The sequence below is a fragment of the Glycine soja genome, chromosome 3, assembly GCF_004193775.1.
Source record: "Glycine soja cultivar W05 chromosome 3, ASM419377v2, whole genome shotgun sequence".
Taxonomy (NCBI): Eukaryota; Viridiplantae; Streptophyta; class Magnoliopsida; order Fabales; family Fabaceae; genus Glycine; species Glycine soja.
Window position 1 is genome coordinate 25,617,629 of NC_041004.1, and position 22,059 is coordinate 25,639,687.

General features: G+C 36.6%; 1 protein-coding gene across 1 annotated transcript; it reads right to left on the reverse strand.

Moving 5' to 3' along the window:
* Positions 1-2,057: 2,057 nt before the first annotated feature.
* LOC114406335 (ER lumen protein-retaining receptor-like) lies at positions 2,058-9,154 on the reverse strand. Its single transcript, XM_028369023.1, has 6 exons — positions 8,684-9,154; positions 7,268-7,467; positions 5,830-5,970; positions 5,651-5,731; positions 2,501-2,628; positions 2,058-2,288 (listed from the first exon to the last, which is right to left on the reverse strand). Exons 1-6 carry the CDS (start codon positions 8,910-8,912, stop codon positions 2,249-2,251), a joined length of 819 nt encoding a protein of 272 aa, XP_028224824.1. The 5' UTR covers positions 8,913-9,154; the 3' UTR covers positions 2,058-2,248.
* Between the last annotated feature and the right edge of the window lie 12,905 nt (positions 9,155-22,059).

Here is a 22,059-nt window from a genome sequence, read left to right on the forward strand (position 1 = left end):
ATGCATGTAACTTAACTTCTTATTAAACATAACATGTTTAATAGAAAATGTAGTGGTTTATATTGGGTGGTGCAAATTTTTGTTTGAAAAGGCTTCATTGCACCAAAGAAGAATAGAAGTGGGCTTAACTAGGGATTTGTAAGGTTTAGGGATGTGGAGGACATTAAGGGTCTGGAGTGGCATCTGAACCACATCTTCATTGGTAGGGAATTTTGCGGAATTGAATTGGTTTTAAAAAGAAAAATTATCCGGTCTAATCATTTTAGTTTTGTTGATTTATCATCTAATCGATGTTATTTTAAATTTTAATCCGATCCAATCTAATTTAAAGTAGCCTGGATTGGATCGATTTTTTATTTTATTCTTAATTTTATTTTATAAAAAATATTAAATAAGAAATAAAATACTTATAATAAAAAATTATTTAAAATATCAAATACTTCATTTATATGTCACTATATAACTAATAATTGTATTTTTAGTTACCCATCTCAATTCAAATAGGTAGTAAATAAATTTCTTTAACTAATTAAATGTATTTTTCATAAATAGGTATAAGTTATATGATAATTTATAAGTATATAGGAAAAAAATAAAATCATGAGTGATATTATAAATTTATGGATAAAAATATATACAGGTGTATATGTTCAGTTTGAATTGGATTGGATCAGTTTTTAAATTCAAATCCGATTCAATCCAATAAAAAAAATTATTTTTCAATGTTTTAATCTGTTTGATTTTCTTTATTAGTTTTTTTTGGTCCACATTAGACTGGATGGGTTAATCAACATCCCTATTCATTGGCAATATGAAGTTGTGGGTTAATCTTCCTAAATTTCATAGGCTGACTTTTGAAGGAGATGAAAACCTCGTTAAGTAGGCCTATAAGGTAAGATGGGTAGGCGATGACAAACATAGAAGAGTCCATAACACACTCTCAATGTGGTGAAATTATTAAGTGGTTTAAGACTACAATGATATCTATGATTTCAGCAAATAATCATATCACACATGAACAATTAAAGATATATTTTATTAAATTAAAGATATAGTCACTAACTATTTAATAAGAATTAATCATGTTATCCTTTAATTTAAGGATCTTAATGAATTTAAAATATTAAGTTATTTATGAGTTAGTAATTATTGATTGAGATTAGAAATGACCTGATGATACTGAACCATCCAATAACTTCTGATGGGTACGACTGTCTTGAGAAGTGGCTAAGACAGAGGCAACATATGTCAAACAGAATGGAACATGAAAACACTTCATTCCTCCAAAAATTTTCCTCAATTCATACATCCTAATAACTAAATTACATCCATTACTGAAAAATAAAATAAAATTACATCCATAAGAAATACACTAGCACGTATATATAAAAAGGTATCCCAATTAAAGATATATTTTATTAAATTAAAGATATAGTCACTAACTATTTAATAAGAATTAATCGTGTTATCCTTTAATTTAAGGATCTTAATGAATTTAAAATATTAAGTTATTTATGAGTTAGTAATTATTGATTGAGATTAGAAATGACCTGAACCATCCAATAACTTCTGATGGATACGACTGTCTTGAGAAGTGGCTAAGACAGAGGCAACATATGTCAAACAGAATGGAACATTAAAACACTTCATCCCTCCAAAAATTTTCCTCAATTCATAAATCCTAATAACTAAATTACATCCATTACTGAAAAATAAAATAAAATTACATCCATAAGAAATACACTAGCACGTATATATAAAAAGGTATCCAGTTTTATGTAAGCGATTTCAAGCCAAATGATACTATCAAACTATAAAATTTGGATATGGAATGTTATTTGGCTATATATATATATATATATATATATATATATCTCGAGAATATTTTGAACGTTTTTCACTAAAATCATTCGAAATTTGGATGAGTTAAGCTTTCAGTTGGATCAAATTGAAAAGGCTAACAAAAAATCCATCCAAATAAAAAAGCAAGACAAACTCACAAAATACTTGAAGGGTGTAAGATTTAAATAAAGGCTTGAAGTATAGCACTGCCAATATTCCATTTAGAAATGTATCTATATAATAATTAATGTAGATATTACATGTTTAAAATTTGTTCTTTGAACTATAGAATAAATGTTGATCAAAGAAAAGGAGATAACTGGCCTCGAACAAAGTTACTGTATGCTTAACTAAAAAAAAAGTCTTAATAATCAAACATTGTACATCAATATAAGTCTCATGATCCTTAAACAGGCATTTTCCTCAAAAGTTGTCCTTGCATGAAGCTGTCAAAAAAAATATATATTATAAGTAATGATACATAGTCAAAAAGTTGCTCATATTTTACGCAATCTCATAAAAACTATTTACTTTTATTTCTTCGTTTCTCTCTCGACTTTTAAAAATTGTGTAATTTGTATTCCTAGATTATAAGTCAAATATAAATTCTGAATTTTAAGAGAAAATGACATCTACAAGAGGAAATTAATTGACCTACCTCTTTATGTAATAGTAACAGAAGTCAGCTAAGATGAACGATTGAACAATCTCTGCGATAAAAGCTGCCAAGAACCAGAAATAGCCACTCCCAGCCAAAAATAGAAATCCCCCTCGAGTCTCATAAATCTACAAAATATTAAAAAAACAACATTATGCAATATTTAATGTGTTAGAAAGGACACAATGCGTATTTTAATTCAAAAGACTTAGAAAATTGACGAAAAATGTTCAATCATTGTATATATCCCAAAAAAGGAGATAGTTCTTGACTGTTTAATTTGCATAACAAGATACATAATTTGCATAAGATACACAACCACGTACACACATCACATTACCATAAAAAATAATATTTTGAAACTACTTGCAAGATATTAATAACCGTGCAACATTAATTTTTTATTTCTTATATATGGAGTACAACCATAACAATGGTAAGGTCCTATAGTATTTTTCGTTCTCATATTCACGTTTAAAAATAATACTTGTATTCAGTCTCATGCCCACATGGATAACAATTATAATCTTCATCTTTATATCCTTTGGATACTTATATACTCATATCCACACTCATGATCTACATTTTATTTATGTATCAATAAAAAATTAATTAAAAAATTACTATAATTATAGTAAAAATTCATTCTTAAATAATCCAAACATATTAAAAGCATACACACATAATATTAAAAATAAACATAACATTGGTTCAACCAAATTCAAGTCATAAACAAAATTATAAAAATAATCATTCTGACATAGCGATTATTAAAGTTATTTTTCTAATCGTTTAACAAAAAGTCTAATTAAAGGTTTAGGATTTTTCACTCTCTTATAATCATCCTACATAGTGAGTTAGGATTTTCCACTTCTGATAATGATATCGTTAGAGATTAGAGACTTAGAGTATTAGTCCTAAAAAAATAATTATGTTTCATAGAAAATATTTTATATATATATATATATATATATATATATATATATATATATATATATATTTGAGTGTGTGTATGATATTTGTAGGGTGGGGATGAGCGAGTATTGTAGTACCTATACCTACACCCATACCAGCGTAAATTTGCCCCAAGTGGGTGATTACCTGCCCCTCTTGCAGATGTTGTGAAACCGAGGAAGGTAAACATTAGAGAGATCTCCACAAATGAATCATAGGCAACCACACTTTAACCAAAGCCTTAAGGCTTAAGTTTATGAGTCTTTTCCTCAGTTATATATGTTATTCAACTTTTTCATCCCTACCATATGTGAGACTTCACACTCCAACAATCTCTCCTTCAAGTGTGAGTATATTTCTCATGGTATTCACCCCCTCAAGCGGAAACCATTTTTAATCAATGAGTATCCAATGATAGCCCTTAGTGCTCAATCCTGATTGTTTGACCCGCTTAACCATTGTTACCAACATGCTCTAGTATTTTGCATTGTCGTTCTCTCCACTGTTCAACGGTCACAAGCACGTTTCCTGACTCTCCATGCATGGACTCACCCGCTAGGAAGACTTTCGATACAATGGATTCTCATGTCCACGAATCTGCCACCGCCATCTTATTGGTGTGAGCTAGTCACCAAGTCGAACTTGGCTCTAAAACCAATTGTTGTGCATACGAGGGGGATAAACACTGAGAAGATTTACAACAATGGGCCTTGCCTTGAGCACACCACATATGTAAACTTGACACCACACTTTAACCCTAAACCTTAAAGGTCATGTTTATTGTCCTTCCCTTAACTTTTAACTTTCTCATTTCTACTCAATATTGTGGGACTTCACCTTACATTCGTAATCCAACAATCTCCCCCTTAATTGTGAGTTTTTTCCACATACATGATAGCCTCCCCCTCGAGCAAAAATCATTTTCAATCAACCATTATCCAACAGGGGGCCTTAAAGCTTAACTGTGGATGTATGTCGCCAACATGCTCTAATACCTTAATTGCATCATCATGCTCTCCACCGTTCCACAAAGACTATCGATACAAGAGATCCCCATGTCCATAGATTTATAGTCAACTCCATTATACTCTTCAGAGCCAATCGCCAAGTAGAACCATCGATTCTATTACCAATTGTTGTGTATTTGATGAGGGTTAAACATCAGGGAAATTTTCACCAATGGACCATGATCAACCACATAAGTGAACTTGACACTACACTTTAACCCAAAACATTAAGACTCATGTTTATGTGTCTTTCCCTCACTTATATGGTGCTTAACTTTCTCATTCCTACTCGATGTCAAACTTCACCTCACACTTATACTCCAACAGTCTCCCCCTTAAGTGTGAGTATCTTCCACATAGTAGTCTCCCCCTTGAGCGAAAGCTATTTTTAATTCACGAGTATCCAATGGTAGAGTCCTTAGAGCTTAACTGTGACTTTCTGAATCACCTAGTCATTGACGCCAACATGCGCGCTCTAGTACCTTGCACTACCATGCTCTCGTTGTTTCACAGCCACAAGACACACCGCCCTAGCCCTCCATTCATGGACTCACCCGCAAGAAGACTTTCGATACAAGAAGTCCCCATGCCCATGGATCTACCACCACCATCTTACTCGTCTGAGCCATTCACCAAATTGAATCTGGCTCTGATACCAATTGTTGTGAAATCGAGAGGGCTAAACACCGGTAAAATATTCACCAATTGATCATGAGCAACCAAGTGAACATAATATCACACTTTAATCCAAAATTTTAAGACTTAGGTTTATGAATGTTTTTCTCACTTATATCGTACTCAATTTTCTCATTTAAATTCAATGTAGGACTTTATCTCACACTTGTACTCTAATACATATCACAATTCACAAGAATTGTACTGCATTGATAATTTTGGATAATTCTTCAAGAACCATAACTCAATTATTTTAGAATTCCTCAAATTGTATTGTCAAATTTTAGGTTAGTTAATTTCGTATATCATTTTTTTTAAAAAAAAATATCTTAAAAAATTATTAGGAAAATGATTACAAATAAAATTTTATGAAATTATTCATAAACATGAATGTTGTATTTTTTTTCCTCAAAAATACCAAAGACTATTTTATTTGGGCAATGTGTGTTTCCAATCAAAACTTATATATTAAAGATCTTGGAAATTAACCGAACCAAGTAAAAAACGATCTCACCAGAATTATCCAATGAGCCAGTGCCAAGAATCTTGAAACACCGAGAGCGAATACATAATACCCTGTAAATGTTTCAATCATCTAGAAACATCGGAGAAACATAGGAGAATTACAACATGCATATCCTCAAAAAGTAATTAACAATAACAGCTAGATCAATTAATGCCTAAAGAACCAACCTTTGCATTCTGCAGAAAACGAAGTTGAGGGAGAACAGAAACAGCTTCTAAATATAAACTGAATGCGAAAACAATTCGACTGAAATTCCAGTGAGGTGAATAAGGGTGGATTATTATGGCAAGGATTGCAGAAGGCACCACCTAGCACACAATTAGAAGATGTTATTGCTACATTTATATTCGTCTATGCACATCTATGTTTTAGGTCCACCAAAAAAAAGTATTTACAATTGATTTTTATAAAATAAAAAATATCATATATATATTGATAAAAATGTCACATATATTAATAAAAAGTCCAACATATAACTCTTATTTTTAAAGTATTTTTTAAAAAAATTTTGTTTTAGGATCTCTAACCTTTGGACCGGTCAGCATAGACCGAAAATATTATGGCAAAATCAACACAAAATGCTAAAGAAGTGATCATTATCCTTTTGGGTTATTTGGAGATAAAACAACAATCATAACAAGATATATATAATGATCAAATATTTCATAAAGCATATATATATATATATATATATAATGACGAAATATTTCACAAGATATACATAATAATGACCAAATATTTGACAAGATATATATAATGATAAAATATTTCATAAAAAGAGGAACAAATATGTTGTGTGTATGACTCATATTTTGGGCGGTAGATGCTTAAACGGAGTGAATCTTGTTGAGTAGAAACAATTGCTCTGCTTTTAAGGATATATACACAGTTGCCGAACCTATATTAGATGTAAACTCCAAATTTGAGATTGGACTATTATAAAACTAATTGTGCAAACTATAGTCTCTCCCTACTTTATTTTATGTTTGAATGTGTTTATAATGGTGTGTGTGTGTTTCATGCATGCTTTACGATTTGTTGATCTAGTAGTTTAATTGTCATAAGCTAGCTAGTCTTACATAAGTTCGCTCACAGCTGCATGACTTTAAGGGATAATTGATCATCCGTCCTTCTCGAGTCTTAGGGTCTGTTTGGGTGCAAGTTTCTCTAGAAGTACTTCTAGAAGAAGAAAATAAGAAGAAAAAGATGAAATGAGATTCTCCATTAGCTAAAATGAGTTTTCCATTAGCTAATTTGTAGAGGTCTTCTCATCTTTTAGAGAAGCTATATTGGTGAGCTTCTAAAAATTAACTCATGGAGAACTTATTTTTGCTTATGAAAAAGCTCATCTCATCTTTTTTCTTCTTATTTTCTTCTTTTAGAAGTGCTTCTAAAGAAGCTTACCCAAACAGGCCCTTATTTTGCCAACATTTTAATTTCGATCTAAAATAAATAAAACTTTGAATTTCCATTTTTATGTAATTAAATGAAGCATATTCAAATTGGTCATACCATATTTCACTGAATGCAAGCAAGCAAGGCTTCAAATTATGCTCTAAATTAACTTAACAGAGTGAACAATTAAGTATAATTAAGTATATTTACCACAAAGTATAGTCGCATATTATCAAGCTCTTTGATATAGGATGACTTTAACTTGAATCTTATCATCCATATGATCAATAATGTTGATAAAAGAGATATCAGATCTAGATAGGTGTGCATGCTAGCCACTGCGAAGTTGCTACAACATATTCTTCCTGCTAGGAATAAAGCTGTGAGCTCTTGGGTTATAAGTGATAAACCTGAAAATGGAGTAAGAAACTTGTTATTTTTTATAGAATTTATTTGAATTAAAAAAGTTAAAACATATCAATGCATGAAAAACAGAATACATGAGTTAATTGAATATAATGTTGGAATTGTTGTAAATTTCTTGTTATGTGTCTTGGATTCCTTCATATAAAATAAAACAGAACACACACATATCTATTAGTTTGGTTTGTTTTGTTCAAAACAACATTCCTATCTCGGGTGCATCTTGGGATAACAACAATATTATCTATTATTTTTCAATAGTTATCAGTCCTAATACTTCAAAATTCACCAGCTTTTCATCTCACGGTACATTTTAATTAGTAGCTTCAATATTACCAATGCAACGTATTTTCATGTATCCATAATAAAACAAAGGGAAAAAAATATGTTTTTAGTGCATATGATTTCAGTCAAATGTGATTAAGATTTCTATACTTTCATGCTAAAAAATTAGGTCTCACTTTAAAAACTACGTGAATGTAGTTTTTTCCTAACTTCAAAACCATGATAATTCTTAGACAGAAGATATAAAATCCACATGTTCTTTTAAGGTTTAAAAACCAAATTCGTCAATAGAAAAATATAGAAATTTTGATCATGTTGATTGAAAATACAGAAATTAAAAATACATTTTCCCTAAACAAATAAACCCTTAAGGAGAAATCAAAACTGAGTTCAGATATGCTGGTCAAATAAATAAAAACAATCATACAGGGCACATAACTTCCTAATTATCGATGAAGGAAGACTATTCTTCATATATCACTATATACATACCAAAATGAAGTGGGTAGGATGTGTTAGGAGAAAAATAAAAGGAAAATAGAATAATTGATAAATTAGTATGATAAATGATGCGATAAAAATGAGACAAATGAAAAAATATAGGTGATAGAAAAGATGAAAAAGAATCTGAATGAATGATTATAATTTTTCATATCATTATACCTTCATACTTTAGAATACAAACACATTCACTACCACAAACAAATCCTGAAAATTAGAGTAAACTAAGAAAAACATACCCAGCCAGTCCCTTCTCCAATTTAAATTAAGAAGGCCACATTTTTCATATTAAGTCCAAAGATTGAAAAATTGAAATGATAGTATACGATTTCTTGCTAACAAATAACAATAGCAATGAACCACTAAGACAATTTATAAATTAATTATATACCCATCAATGAGGAAAATGAAATTTACCAGAGCAGGTCTTTAGGGCGAAAAGCTTGTATACGAGGGCAATTGTCCCAGCAGCATGGGCTACTTCAGAGGCTATGAAGAAATAGTAGTGCCTTTTGACGATTAACTTTAAGGCCACCAAAGCACATAAAGCAAACAATACCCCCAAAAGGATCTTCACTTTCATTGACAATTTCCTCAACCTCTCAAACAAAACATTCAATGGGGAATTACCTATCTTTGATCCCATTTGTGTATAGGAAAAATTCACTAATCAAAATATGGGTATGCTCTATTAATTTGTTTTGTGCACACAATTTTTTTAGAGTGATTTAGATCATAGAGGGATTAATAGTATATAGTGGAGCCGTTTTGGGGAGACACCAAGAGAGCATGCAATGGACGGTGTGGTGTTATGTGGAAAATAGATTTATTGCGTTGAATTGGGACAATGGCACTGAGGCAGTTAAGGAAAGGTCCAAAGTGTCAAAAGATGACAATATTGGTGCTGTTTTAGCAGAAAATTTATTATTTTCCATTTTTAAAACAAAGGAAAATATTCTCATTCAGATGTTTGAATGTTTAATTCTTTTTTTTTTTTTGACTGAATTTTTGAATGTTTAATAATCAGTTGACTATTTTTTTGTATTATACTTTACAGTATTTTTTTATGGTAACTCGAATATTTATTATTTTAATATTGAGAATTCTTTGTATTTCCTTATTGAGTATTTTTAAATTTATAGAATATAAAAAACAAGTGAAAAATATTTTATAATGTGAGATACGATTTACTCAATCAAATTACAATTCATATGTTTTCCTCAATCAAATTGAGTGATATACGATTGAGCAAAAAAAATAAATTAAAAACAAGTAATAAGTAAACTTTATTTTTAATGAATAACGAGAATAGGAAATGACAGAGGTAAAAAAAAACGAATTAAAGAAATAAAAATAAATTGTATGTGATTTAAAAAATATATTTAATAAAATAACAACTAAGGAGATGATCTTAATCTCAATAATAAATAAAATCGTCTATTCCAATAATGAATTTCAAATATTATTATCTAAAAAATTCATTATATAGCTAATAATTTAATAAAAATATTGATATTCAAGGAAAGATATGAGATACCATTAGAATTCTTTTAAAGGGTAATGTGAGATGGAGTTGGAAATACTTGTTTAATTTATAAGAAAACATAACGCTTTTTCTGGTAAGAAATTTTTATAACATCAAATTATTATTTCTTTAGTATATTAGAAACTTTTTCTCTCTCTATCTTCATGTTTGGCATTAGCTCCCTCGTTATAACTTTACTCTTTCTCTCTCCATTAATAAATATTTTTTTATTAATAGAAACTGATGTGAGATACTAGTATTAATTTTCTAACATTTAATATATATTTTGCCTGAAAAAATTAATTTAATATATATTTAATAAATGTATATAATATTAATTAAATTTAATTATAATACATCACTTTTTATTTAAATTAAATAAAAATAATTGTATAAAAAATATCTTCTTTTGTATTTTATTTATTATTATATATTCTACCACTCTTTTTTGGTTCCTTTTTCTGAGCTACATCTTACATCTTAGTACCCATTTGAGTGGATTTTGAATTATATGATCATGGAAATCTCTCTGCATCTCTAGGACGGATTTAGGAAGGATACAGGGGTCTTCCTCCCTCCCTAAGGCTTCTTAATAGTATTATGTGTAACATTCAATTTTTTAATGTCTGATTAAATAATTTTAATTAATTTGTAAGAATAATTAAATTAAATTTAAGTGTCATAATTATTTAATTATAAGGTGATGGGTTTGTGATATATATATATATATATATATATATATATATATATATATATATATATATATATGCTCAAATCATGTTTTTATGTGTGATTAGTTAGTTTTTAGAGTGTTTAAGTCTAGGTGACTAAGTGTTGAGTAATGGGAAAAGGGTGGTGAGTTTAGTGGAGTTTGGGGGGTGTGAAGAGAATAAAGTGAAAAACTTATAAACTCTTCACAAAATTTTTGTAAATCTAAAACCCAAATCAAAATATCATTCTCTTGGGAGCTAGAGTTTTGGTTCTCCTTGTGCAAAATGAAGCTCTTTTCTCCTCTCCTTGTTGTTCTTTTGGTTGCTCCTAGTGTGGTAAGGACCTTTCTTCGTCCTCCCTTTGTTCTATTTTCATTTTCTCATGGATCATCCATGGGAGCTCATGAAAATATTGATTTTTGGGGTTTTGATTTCATTTGCAATTGTTTTTGGGTTTGGGGTGATGTTGCTGAGATGGACTTGTTGTTGGACTGGAGGAAAACTTCTCCCATGGACATAAAGTTCATCATTTTCTAATCCTTCTTTACAAATCTCTCTTTTTGGTTCTATAGAGGTAAGAGGAGCTTAAATCCTTGGTTTGTGATGTGTTTGATGTTAAATGTTGATATCTAGCGTTGGATGTTATAAACTATATATGTGTTTTTGAAATTATTGAAGCATTGGGTGTCATTTTAGAAAGTTGTAGACCTCGGGGCTTAAGCATGAGTATTTTGGGGCTTAAGTGTGGGACTTAAGCACAAGTATTTGGGGACTTAAGTGCAAGGCTTAAGCACGAGTATTCTAGGGATTAAGTTCAGTTGTTGTTGTGAGTAGGAGCATAAGTTGTGGGTGCTAAGAATGCCCTCAACCTAGTACTAGAGGTTTTTGGTTGTGGCTAACGGTGAAAAAGTCTATAGAATGGATGGGTAGATGAATCCATAAATAGGTTAAGGTCATTGCAAGCCTTAACGGAGGTAAGTCACTAACCATGCTCATCCATTTTCGATAAAACCACACTTCCTCTGTAGGGTTAATTTAAGTCTCCCGGAATGGTAAAGTTGTGAATATGTTAAGGGATGGACTTGGGGTTAATCGCTAAAAAGGTGAAATCTCCATGGAGTCAAGTTTGTCGTTGGTGTCGATGATTGATGGACTAGTGATAATGATGTTTGATGGATAAGTCATGGTGATGATGATTGATTAACTGATGATGATCATGGTGATGATGATTGGTTGACTAATCATGATGAGGGTATATGATGATTGAACCTTGATATGATGATTATTATAATATACTTTGTTATGTGGATTGTAAGATTTATGCTTTATGTATGATTCCTACGTGTTATATTTTATATGTGATGATAGTAGGACATGGTTTAATGATTTAAGTTTTATCTCATTTTATGTATTTGTTTTTGGTAAGCTTATCCTTCTATTGTTGTATGTGTGGTTCGTACCCATGATGATCATGTATATGATGTACATGGGGAGCAAATGACTAGGAGGTGGTCTCGTGTCTTCGGAGACTTTATGGATATGCATACTAAAATACAAAGTGTGTTTATGAAGTTTTCCTTTAGTATCTTGTATAGTGTTGATTAATTCAGAGTCCATGAAGTTTAACTTTATAGAGTTGTATATGTTTGATCGAGGCCGTACCCAAATCAAATAAACATTAAAAATGCAGTATCTAGGATGTGATCCTAGGTTGTCTCTGTCGCAACCTATCCTTCGGCGGGAGGGCGACACGAGACTCACGGGTGCGTCTTCCAAGAAAGGAAAATGTGCGGAGTCGCCACCAACGTTTATTCAAGGAAAACGTCGGAAAAACCAGAAAGGTGTGGTCTACGAACTTTAAGGGTGAAAGGTTCGGGAGTTGTATTTACGCACGGGGAAAGTGTTAGCACCCCATGCGTCCGTCACAAGGGATGACAACCTTTAATCAAGTGTGCAAATATGACTTCAATTTGTTTTATTTTCCCTTTTACGTTTTTTATGTCTTTTTATGCCTTTTGTATTTTTTTTATCTTTTTGTGGTCGACAAGGGTGTTTCCTTTGCTCCTACGTATTCCTCAATTGTGGTAAGGAAATCAAACCTACGTAGTTCTTCGTTGGTTAAGTTGTTTTTATCCTTTTTTGCAAGATGTATTGTGACCAAACAAAAAGTCGTTTGAGGCGTTGGACCATTTGAATGACCTTTTGATTCTTTTGAAGGTAGAGAAACATTAAGGCATTGGACCATTAATGATCTCTTGGTTTTTGAAAGTAGTGACAAAGTTACATGTTGACTCTAGGCTTTCGAAAGTCCACGTTAACCAATAAAAGCAAAGAGGACCGTTTAAGGCGTTGCACCTTAAAACGGCTTTTAGGTGATTTTTACGGACAAAACTTGATTTATGGGTTGATTTTAGCCTTAGTTTCACTTTGGTTATTAGTTAATTCAATTAAGAAAAATCCCAAAAACGTCCGATTGATTTTTTTTGATTATTTTATTCAAAGATATTTTGATTATTTTATTATTATTTTGCCTCTTTTGGTTTTAAACGTGGTTACAGCGTGAAAGATCGGTTGGACTTTATTTTAACATAGATTAAACAATATTACAACTCAAATGATCGGTGGAAATTCATTTTATTACTTGATTAGGTGAGAAAACAACTTAAATAAATGGTTAAAACACACCAAAAGGGGGGTATGGAAAACAAACGAAATGAACATAAAGCACGGGAAACAAGTGGGGACCACTAAGGGCACATAGAATGAATTGAAAGGTTCGATTTCGGGAACTTACCGGTTGAAGACTGAAGAACGACGAAGAACGAATGAAGAACGATGAAGAACGGTGAAGAATCTTCACAAAATCGATCACGAAAACGTCTTGGAAGCGTTACGGAAGCACTTCGGCTTGGATTTTCTTCACGGAAACAATTTTTCTCACTAATTTCAAGAGAATCCTAAATACCAGAAGGGCTGAACGAAATTACTCTACCCTCTTTCCCCTATTTATAGGGGAAAAGAGGGAGGTGGTTGCCGCCCAGCTCGCCCAAGCGGGCTGGGTTGCTTCCACCAGAAGGCATCGCCGGTGCCTTTTGTTGGAACACCCTGGATGGCCCAAGTGGGCTTGGTTGCTATTTGCACACCCCTTTTTACTAAATACACCCCTTTTGCTTTTTTTGCTGATTCCTTTTTTCGTAACGTTACGGAACTTTGCAGATTACGTAACGACACTTATTTTCTTTCCCTAATGTCGCGAAACCTTACGGATTGTGCAATAATCCCTTTTTTGACCTCTGGAATGTTGCGGAACTTTACGGATTGCGCGACAATGCTCCCTTTCGACTTCCGGCATGCCGTGGAACTTCACGAATTACCTAACAATGGGTGTTAAGTACCTCAAAGCGGTCAAGCAAAAGTTGCAAGCTATCAAACAATGGTCCCCAGACGAAATTAGGGTATGACAGTTGCCCCTCTTTACTTATCTTTTATTGGAGATAAAAGCGAAGTAAAGATAAGACACTAATTTCGTTCGAGCAGAACATCATTCGGCCGGTCAATATCCCCACCAGCGGAACCTGTCATTCAGAAAGAAAAAGGCATCAGAAGCATCAACAAACTTCAGCGTCTTGAAAGCGACAAAGTTGGACAACCACGACACTTCCCTACGCCATTGCACTCGATCGTCCCTACTCAATAGAGAAGAATCTCGCACGTCGTTGGGATTGAATGTTTCCGAACAATGAGAGTAAAACCTGCAAATTTTTTGAAAATAATCAGAACTGAATGACCAACATCATCCTGATACCGTCAAATTCGTTCCCCTCGATTGACGAAAGGTGCGGATGACCATAAGGTATCTCCGCCTGCCACCTGACTCGTTGTCCCTGGATGGCAAAAGGTGCAGAAGACGATGTTAGTCTCTTCGCGTCAATGGGCTCGTTTGCCCCTGGTTGACGAAAGGTGCGGGTAACCATAAGGTAATCCCGCATGTCACCTTACTTCACGGGTCATGACGACAAAAGGTGCAGAAGACGATGTTAGTCTTTGCGCGCTATTGTGCTTTGAGTTTGATGGATAGCGAAAGAATGTTTATACGGATAACCACTTAGGTATTTTCGCCTGCCCCCTAACTTCATGGGTTAGTATTGACATAAATTGTCTGTGCTGAGAAATTACTTGTGTATCTCCGCATGTCACTTGACTTCAGGGTCAGTATGACAGAAATTGCCTGTGCGGAGAAATTACTTGTGTATCTCCGCACGTCACCTGACTTTAGGGTTAGTATGACAGACATTGTGGAAGACGACATAAATCTTCACGTGTCAACAGGCTCGTTGGTCGCGATTGACAAAGGGTGCAGAAGAGGACGTTAGTCTCTGAATGCTATCGTGCTTTGAGTCTTACAGATAGAGAAAGAGTGTTTATACAGATAACCACCTGGGTATCTCCGCCTGCCCCCTAAGTTCACGGGTTAGTATTGGCAGAAATTGTCAGTGCGGAGAAATTACTTGTGTATCTTCGCACGTCACCTGACTTCAGGGTCAGTATGACAAAAATTGTCTGTGCGGAGAAATTACTTGTGTATCTCCGCACGTCAACTGAGTTCAGGGTCAGTATGACAGACATTGTCTATGCAGAGAAATTACTTGTGTATCTCCGCACATCACCTGACTTCAGGGTCAGTATGACAGACAGCGTGGAAGACGACGTAAATCTCCGCGTGTCAACGAGCTCGTTGGCCACGATTGACAAAGGGTGCAGAAGATGACGTTAGTCTCTGCATGCTATCATGCTTTGAGTCTTACGGATAGCGAAAGAGTGTTTATACAGATAACCACCTGGGTATCTCCGCCTGCCCCCTAACTTCACAGGTTAGTATGGGCAGAAATTGTCTGTGCGGAGAAATTACTTGTGTATCTCCGCACGTCACCTGATTTCAGGGTTAGTATGACAGAAATTGTGGGGCGGACGACAAAAGCGAGACTCTTGCTCCTACGTATCCTCAATTTGTGACGAGGAACTCAGACCTACGTAGTTCTAGCTAAAGAAGTGTGAGACTGAAATAGTCTCTACCGAAAGATGTTGACATCTCCGGAAAGGGTGTAGATGACCACATTGGTCTTTGCTTGTTAATCCGACTCGGGGTCTTCGAATGACAAGGTGCGGATAACCGTAAGGTGTCTCCGCATGCTACTGGACTCTCGGGTCGCTGGATAGCAAAGGGTGTGTGCGGGTTACCATCGGGTGTCTCCGCATGCCACCAAACTCTTGGGTCATGGTAGCAAAAGGTAGGGTTGTCGACAAAAGTAGGGCTTTTGCTCCTACGTATCCTTAATTTGCGATGAGGAACTCAGACCTACGTAGTTCTTGCTAACTGTGAGACTAAAATAGTCTCGATGATGTTTTTTTCACTAAAATGTGAACATGCTTTAGTAAAGAAACAAAACCTCCAACTGATCAGAGCAACATCTGATTTTTTGATGAAAAATAATGTGTCTATTGGGGAAGGAGAGTATGCTGATGAAATTTTCTCATAACCATAAATGAGATTTTGGATGTTAGCATTTCGTTTCTAAACGACCATTTAGAGGAAACACTGGGTCCAACAAAAATAGAAGAAAATCACTCAAAGTGTATCAATCCCACACAGGTAAGTGTTTCATCCTAATTCCGAACCATAGATATGTCATGACTTGATTTTGCAAATCATTTCCTATCAAATCAAAGATTACATGCGTGATCATGGATCAATAGGAATTCTTCTTGGGAATGGGGTTTTTTGGTGGGAAATTTGGCTTTGAGTGTTTTTGGCCTTTTCCTTTTCTGCTTTTGTTTAGTGTGAGGCGAACAAGTCACCGACACACAGGATTTTGGTTGGCAATCAAAGTGAGAGGACCACTTTAGGTCGTGGTTTCCTTTCTTTTCTCGTTTACTTGGTGACAATTCTGTATTGCTCAGATATTGTCTGGTCCAAAGACCTTTCTGCATATTTCTTCTGTTTTCTTCCGATCTTTGATCGGGAATTTTCTTTCTTTTTTGCTTTCTCCCACTCTTTGATTGGGAATTTTCTCCTTTTGCTTTCTTCCGATTTTTTGATCGGGAATTTTCTCCTTTTGCTTTGTTTTCTTTTGAGGGAAAGGTTTATGGTGAGTTGGGACTTTGGCTCAAGGCTTGTAGAACGGATGGAGATGATATACGTCAGAGCGTTGGTTTGGCCAGCGGCTCAGGGATAAAGGGGATGTCCCACATTATTTCCATGACTCACATGCAACAACGATGATTAGGAAATTTTATGCAAAACTGGTCATGCACGCACCCATGTGGACACTCAAGCATCAAGTTTTTATGGTCATGTGACACTAGGGCTCATGATTCATTTTCCCTATTTAAGTCAACCTAGTGTTTCCAAAACATGTTCTTTTATCAATTCATGCATTCATCCGAGTCTTTTTCTGGGCGTTTGGGAAAATTTTCACAGCATTCACCCTTCAGGTGTATACACATTTTTTTTTTCAAAAACTAGTTATGATCAGTGAATCGTTTTTCAAAGAAAAGCTGGAAGTTATTTCTCTTCAAAAGCATGTTGGCTTTTCAGCTAGACAATTTATTTTTCTTTTTCTTTTTTTTTCTTTTTCTATTAAGTTATTATCATTTGTTTATTTTTTTTTTCAGAAAAGGTCGGGTGGATGAGGGCGCACACTGCCTACTCATGTCAAACCACAAGGTAAACAAAAAAAAACATGCAATGGTAAGTCACAATAAAAATAGTGACGAAATAACTGAGAGCCATAACACCAAATTCTAGCAGAAACAGAAACAATAGCTGAAAGTAGTAATGTTAATAACAACAAAAACAATAACTGAAAGCAGTAATGTTAATAACAAAAAGTGCGGCGACCTTGGTCACGTGGCTCCGCTCCCTCCCAAGAAACCGAGCAGGTCGGTCATATCCTCATCCATACGGGACTCATCTGCCTCATTGGGGGATCCTGCAGGCTCCTCCCCTGCCTGGGCATCGAGCCAGTCTCCAGGACATGCAACCTCAGCCCCAAACTGCTTTGGGGTAGGGCATACAAAAGGCGCGAAACCCTGCCCCTGCTGACTGAGGCTGAACCGGTAAAGACACTCATGTATTTGCACCTACCCCAAAATGCTATAGATAATGCTCCATGCCCAGTGGCCTAGATGGATCAGCCTGCTGAGGTGGTGGCGGTGCGCCTGCGGCCTGATGTGCATCACCCTGCGCCTACCTCGGCGTGCAGTACTTCTCGATGAAGGCTTGGGTGATCGGCGGTCGGATTACCATACTGGGGGTGATGGGAACTTCGTAGGACTGGCAGAGGCCCGTGATCAGCACCGGAAACCCCAGGGCCTTGTTGGACTTATCAGGGTCCAGAGGGTGCCTACTTGGCGCCATACTTGCAAACAAATAAATGGCATCAGCAATCACCTGGGCCACATGGACGCTCATCCATGTTAGGATGGCATACACCAACTGGCACTTAGGTAGAGGGAGGTCGGAATTATGATAGCTAGGCAAGACATTGCTGAGCAACAACGTCATCCATGTCTGGGTCAAAGTGGTCATGCTGGTGCGCATGATCCGCACCCGCTTCCCTACAGTGGTCCGGGTGAAATCCTGCCCCAGTATGCACAACAGCTGGGCGATGGCTTCCTCATCGAAACCATTGGCCTTGTTCTTCCTCTGGCTGAACTCACATTGCTGGCCTTCCTCCAAAACTAGCGGGTCGCCCAAGAACTGGCTGAGGGCATCTGTGTCAAAGGGAATCCACTGACCTCTCACCCACGAGCGCATGTCCCGAACTCCCTCCTCCGTGGGCCAGGCATTAGCATAGAATTCTAGGACTATCTTGGGGTCGAACTTGGCCATGGGAGTCACTAGCGGTGTCCAATGTCTGCGAGCTATCTCCTCCTAGAAGTCCCTATACTCATCCTCCCTGAGCTGGACACGCCTCTCCTTGTGGAATGACCATCCCCTGATGGCCTCGAAGCGCTGCTGGTGCTCGGCACTCCGGAAACGATGGCTATCAAACTTTGAGGCAGCACTGGATCCTTCTCCTATGGCGTCTCTTCTAGACCTCTTCGTGGAGAGTTTCTTTGGAGCCATTTCCTGCAAAAAACATTTGGGAAGTTAGTTCAAGAAACTTAATCAAAACGAAAGCCAGATCAAGCCAAACAACGTACCTTTTTTCCAACAAAACGCGAATATCCACACGAATTTTGAAAGGAATGCTTACGTGTTAACGCGCAGGTTCTCCTAGGATATATATACATTTATACCTATCTTTCCCTCGGTGAACGACATCCTATGAGATGCACCTACTTTCGTTTGCAATGAAAATTCTTATGCTACATGTCAAACTATCCATACATATTTTGCAAGGCATTTTGCTACCTACCTACTCCATTTTGAACAACATTTTTGCTATATGTTTACATGTCATTCACATATATGTTCATACACTTGAGAGGAAAATTCATGCTATATATACATTCACACATATTTACATTCATTTGAAGAACAATTTCATGTTGCACATTCATTGAAAAAGCAATTTTTGTACTACTCATTCATATTTTGAAAGGCAATTTCATGCCATATATTCCTATTTTGAGAAGCGTTTTCGTGCCATTTTTTTTGACATATATGCACATTTGCAAAGCATTTGGCTACCTATTCAACATACACATGTACACGGTGAATGAAATTTTCACACCATCTAGGTACAAAGAAATCATCATGGTGCAGCCCAAACCAAGTGCTGGCCTAAAGGGGAAACCTTACCAACATGCTCTCACTTTCATGCCTTCTTGCATTTCAAAAATCAAAGGCTTGGGTCCCTAGGCCTAAGTCATGTTTTGGCATTTATCCTAACTTCCGCAAGCTGTCCCCACATCTAAAAAATGGAAATCATACATGCACAAACCCAATCTATAAGCAACATTCACAAACTTATGCGCAAACATTATTGAGGCATTTCACCGAGCACTTGGTGGGCGCACTTTTGGGTACAAACAGCAAGGGGATAGGGGCAATGTGGCTTGCCCCATCATTTCAGAACACAATCTAGGCCTAAGGCCATCCCCTACAACCCCCCAATTCAATGAATCAAAGCACAAATTTGCCCCAAATTGTCTCACGAAATTGGTCAAATCATGTACAATTTAGAGCATAAAAAGGGATCAATGGAAAGCTAGAAACCAAAGGATAGTGCACTTACTCTTATGGAGTGGAAAGGACACTAAAATGGAAGCAAAAGGCACACAATGGTGGCCTAGGGTCAGAAAAAGCTAGAAATCCCGTGAGTGCTACGTTCTTAAGTGAGGGGGAGAAGTTCCTTGGGTGAAAACTGCACTCCCCCTCTCTTTTTAAACCATTTCGTGCAGGGGGTGCTCGCCCAGGCGAGCTAACCCTGCATTTTTTTTAACAACGAAGGTACGCGCTCTCTAGGGGTCGGCCTTCGCTTACTCGATGCCCCTAGGGTAAATTAAGACCATCACGTTAAAGAAACAACAACAATAACAAGTAGGAATTTAAAGGATACTAGGCTGCCTCCCAGTAGCGCTTCTTGCTTGTCCGGAGCTGGACGTGGGACGACGATCTATTGATCATGGGCCTAGCCTCCACTCGTGCCCGTCCCCAAGTACTTGAAAGCAGGAAATGACATTGCGTAGAAAATCGTGGCCAAGTTACTGCTTACCTCGATTCATCTTTGTCTTGGATTTGGCTCAGTATTTGACCATTGCTTAAAATGATCCTGTCCCTGTCACAAGATAACAAATATGCATGTGTATGCATATGCATGTGCGTTTTCAAATGCAATAATCTTTTAGCAAAAGCTTGTCGGCTTCAGCTTCAATTAAGTGCTCGGGGCATCCTATGGACTGAGCGAAAAGGCTCAGGTCATCAAATACTACGCATCTTTTAAAGCACAAAGCGAGGATTGGAACCTCAACCCTACGTTCTTTTAAAAGACTGCGATGAGAAAATTACAGAGGATACGAATCCTTGGGGGAAACCAAGAAGAGCACACAAAAATAAAAACAAGCTGCGACTTCCTTAATTGCCCCAGATCTTAAGCGTAGTAGCGCATGACAACGTCGGAGTTCACGGGTGAGGGTAGCTCCTTGTCATCCATGTTGGCGAGCACTAGGGCCCCTCCGGAGAAAGCCCTTTTTACAACGAAAGGCCGTAGTTCGGGGCCCACTTTCCTCTATTGTCTTTCAGAGCTTGTGAGACTTTCTTCAGCACCAAGTCTCCTTCGCTGAACCTGTGCGAGCGTACCTTCTTGTCAAAAGTGTTCTTCACTCATTTCTGATATAAACGCCCGTGGATCATGGCGGCCAAACGCTTGCCTTCTCTAAGATTAAGTTGATCAAAATGTGCCTGGGCCCATTCCGATTCCTTTAATCCGGACTCCGCCAAGATTCTTAATGACGGGACTTCCACCTCAAACGGTAGCACAACCTCCATTCCATATACCAATGAGAACGGTGTTGCCCCGGTTGATGTGCGCACTGAGGTTTGGTAACCATGTTACGCGAATGGGAGCATCTCGTGCCAATCCTTGTATGACACGATCATCTTCTGTATAATCTTCTTGATATTCTTATTGGCTGCCTCCACTGCTCCATTCATCTTTGGTCTGTAGGGTATGGAATTGTGATGTTGGATCTTAAACTCCTTGCACATTTCCCCCATCATCTTGTTATTCAAGTTGGTGCCATTGTCCGTGATGATCTTCCTCGACAAACCATACCGGCAGATAATCTCCCTCTTAATGAACCTGACCACCACACTCCTGGTGACGCTAGTGTACGACGCGGCTTCGACCCACTTAGTGAAGTAATCGATTGCCACTAGGATGAAACAGTGTCCGTTCGCAGTTTCGGGCTCTATGGCCCCAATCACATCTATTCCACACATGGAAAACGGCCACGGTGCGGCCAAAACATTTAGAGGCAAGGGCGGAGCGTTGACATTGTCTCCAAACATCTGGCATTTGTGACACTTCCTCACATGGAGACAACAATCGCTCTCCATGGTGAGCCAATAGTAACCCGCCCTTAAGATCTTCCTAGCCATGGCGTGCCTGTTAGCGTGCGTACCAAAAGAGCCCTCATGGACCTCCCCCAACATGCTCTCAGCTTCCTTAGCATTCACGCAGCGTAACAGAACTATGTCATGGTTTCTCTTGTATAGTATGCTTCCGCTCACGAAGAAGCTGCCCGCCAATCTCCTCAACATCCTCTTGTCGTTGTCGGAAGCCTCCGGTAGGTACTCTTTGCTTTCAACGTATCGCTTGATATCGAAATACCAAGGCTTACCGTCCCGCTCTTTTTCCACCAGACAACAATGTGCGGGTCTGCCACGACACCTGAACTCAATGTACGGTAGGTCTCCGTGCAGTGTCAGCAGGAACATGGACGCTAAAGTGGCAAGCGCATCCGCCATTTGATTTTCCTCTCGGGGAACGTGATGGAAGGAGATCTCATCAAAAAAACCAGCCAATTCCTTGATATAGGCCTGGTAGGGT

Bases quoted from the DNA above. Each gene is read 5' to 3' on its own strand.
- LOC114406335 (XM_028369023.1), bottom strand. From the start codon at position 8,912: ATGGGATCAAAGATAGGTAATTCCCCATTGAATGTTTTGTTTGAGAGG. The intron at 7,468-8,683 runs GTAAATTTCATT...CTCCATTTTCAG, and splicing joins CGCCCTAAAGACCTGCTCTG to GTTTATCACTTATAACCCAA. The intron at 5,732-5,829 runs GTTGGTTCTTTA...CGATGTTTCTAG, and splicing joins GTTTTCTGCAGAATGCAAAG to ATGATTGAAACATTTACAGG.